This window comes from Phytophthora parasitica, assembly GCF_000247585.1.
Source record: "Phytophthora parasitica INRA-310 unplaced genomic scaffold supercont2.119, whole genome shotgun sequence".
Taxonomy (NCBI): Eukaryota; Oomycota; class Peronosporomycetes; order Peronosporales; family Peronosporaceae; genus Phytophthora; species Phytophthora nicotianae.
In genome coordinates, this window is record NW_008649105.1 from 88,704 (window position 1) to 90,099 (window position 1,396).

The following is a 1,396-nucleotide window of genomic DNA, read 5'->3' on the forward strand; positions in this document are numbered from 1 at the left end:
ATACGTCGAGAATGGTCGGGTAGCGGTAAGTGCCTCGCCTGGTTTCGTCCACGAGTGTGCAGACCGGCACGGTCAAAGATCGACGAAATCAAGTTCAGCGAGTTTGAGTTGACAGTCTGCCCAGTAACCAGCCATTGACGATACCAACCATTAATGATACTTGCTAGCTAATTCTTGAGTCAACAACACAGTAGCACGAAAAAATGGTTCATTTTCTTGTTATCGAGTCATTAGACAATGGTATCAACGAACGCATTGGACCATTTGCGCACCGTCTTGTCCATCGCTAGATCCACGAAGCTGTCAATCGGGTGGATGATCAAAGGAATAACCCCCAGTCCAATGGCAGTGGGGGCCCACCGACGCACTACCGGTGAGTTCTTGGCTGCTCGCTGCACCACGAACGAACTCATTGCCACCTGAATCGTGAAATCTCGTTAGTACCTCGTTCTACCCCAATTGATGCCTCCCTTACCACTCGGTTGATAGTGAATCCAGGGATCGCAACACTGGCCATGGTCTGCCACACTAGTGTATCCACTGTTGCGTCTACCACTAGAGCGTTGCGTTTGCGACTAGAAACTCGCTGCTCCATAGCTTTCGCGTGCGCCTTGGTGGCCTTGTCAAACGTGTCCCCTAGTACATATCCGAACGCGACAAGGTAGGAGGGAACAACTAGACGCGGCACAATGGGGCGGAATGACTCGCCCAACTCGTTCGCATAGCCCAAGTAGCGCACCAGCGAGTCCCGCCAGATATCGGGAACATGCTGTTCGTCCTTCATATTGGCCAATAACAATTAAAGGGTTAACCCTTTAATCCTTTAATTTCGGTACTAATACTACATTTTAATTTCGGCTTTAATTTTGGGTCGAAGTTAAAGACGCGACTTTTAATGCAACACTGCAACGGTTGAGAGCTAGTGGAGACTTTGGTTATCGGCACTTCAAAACGTACTAGAACATGACAAAAGAGTCGACAGAGGCTCTGGCGAGATCTCAACTCGAAATATTGTATGAATTGGGGATTTTGGAGCGCAGTTCGGATGATGACGAGCCAAGTCGAAGCTCCAAGAGCGATAGAGATGGACGACATGACGCCTTCCTGGCAGCTCTACCGCCTCCTTCCGTAATATTTCCGCTACATTCGAGAATGACACAGTCTTCGGTTGATGATTCGAACAGTAGCCAACACTCCGGCAACAAGTTTAACGGAGGAAACGGTAGTGAAATATCGTCTCATTTACTGAAACTTTCACGGCAAAGACAGTCGTACAAACCTCGAATGCGTATCAGTCAGCGCTCGTCGAACTCTTCAGCATCCTCGTCTAGTTCACAGTCAGTTAAGCAAAATCGTCGCGCTCTTCGGACGTGGTTTCGACAGTGGAAGATATTCA

The 1,396-nt window shown here is 48.7% G+C and overlaps 1 protein-coding gene across 1 annotated transcript; it reads right to left on the reverse strand.

The window, feature by feature from the left end:
- Nucleotides 1-164: 164 nt before the first annotated feature.
- Nucleotides 165-860, reverse strand: PPTG_19458 (hypothetical protein). Its single transcript, XM_008917860.1, has 2 exons — nt 476-860; nt 165-419 (listed from the first exon to the last, which is right to left on the reverse strand). The coding sequence occupies exons 1-2, from the start codon at nt 782-784 to the stop codon at nt 231-233; spliced, it is 498 nt and encodes a 165-aa protein (XP_008916108.1). The 5' UTR covers nt 785-860; the 3' UTR covers nt 165-230.
- Nucleotides 861-1,396: the final 536 nt, after the last annotated feature.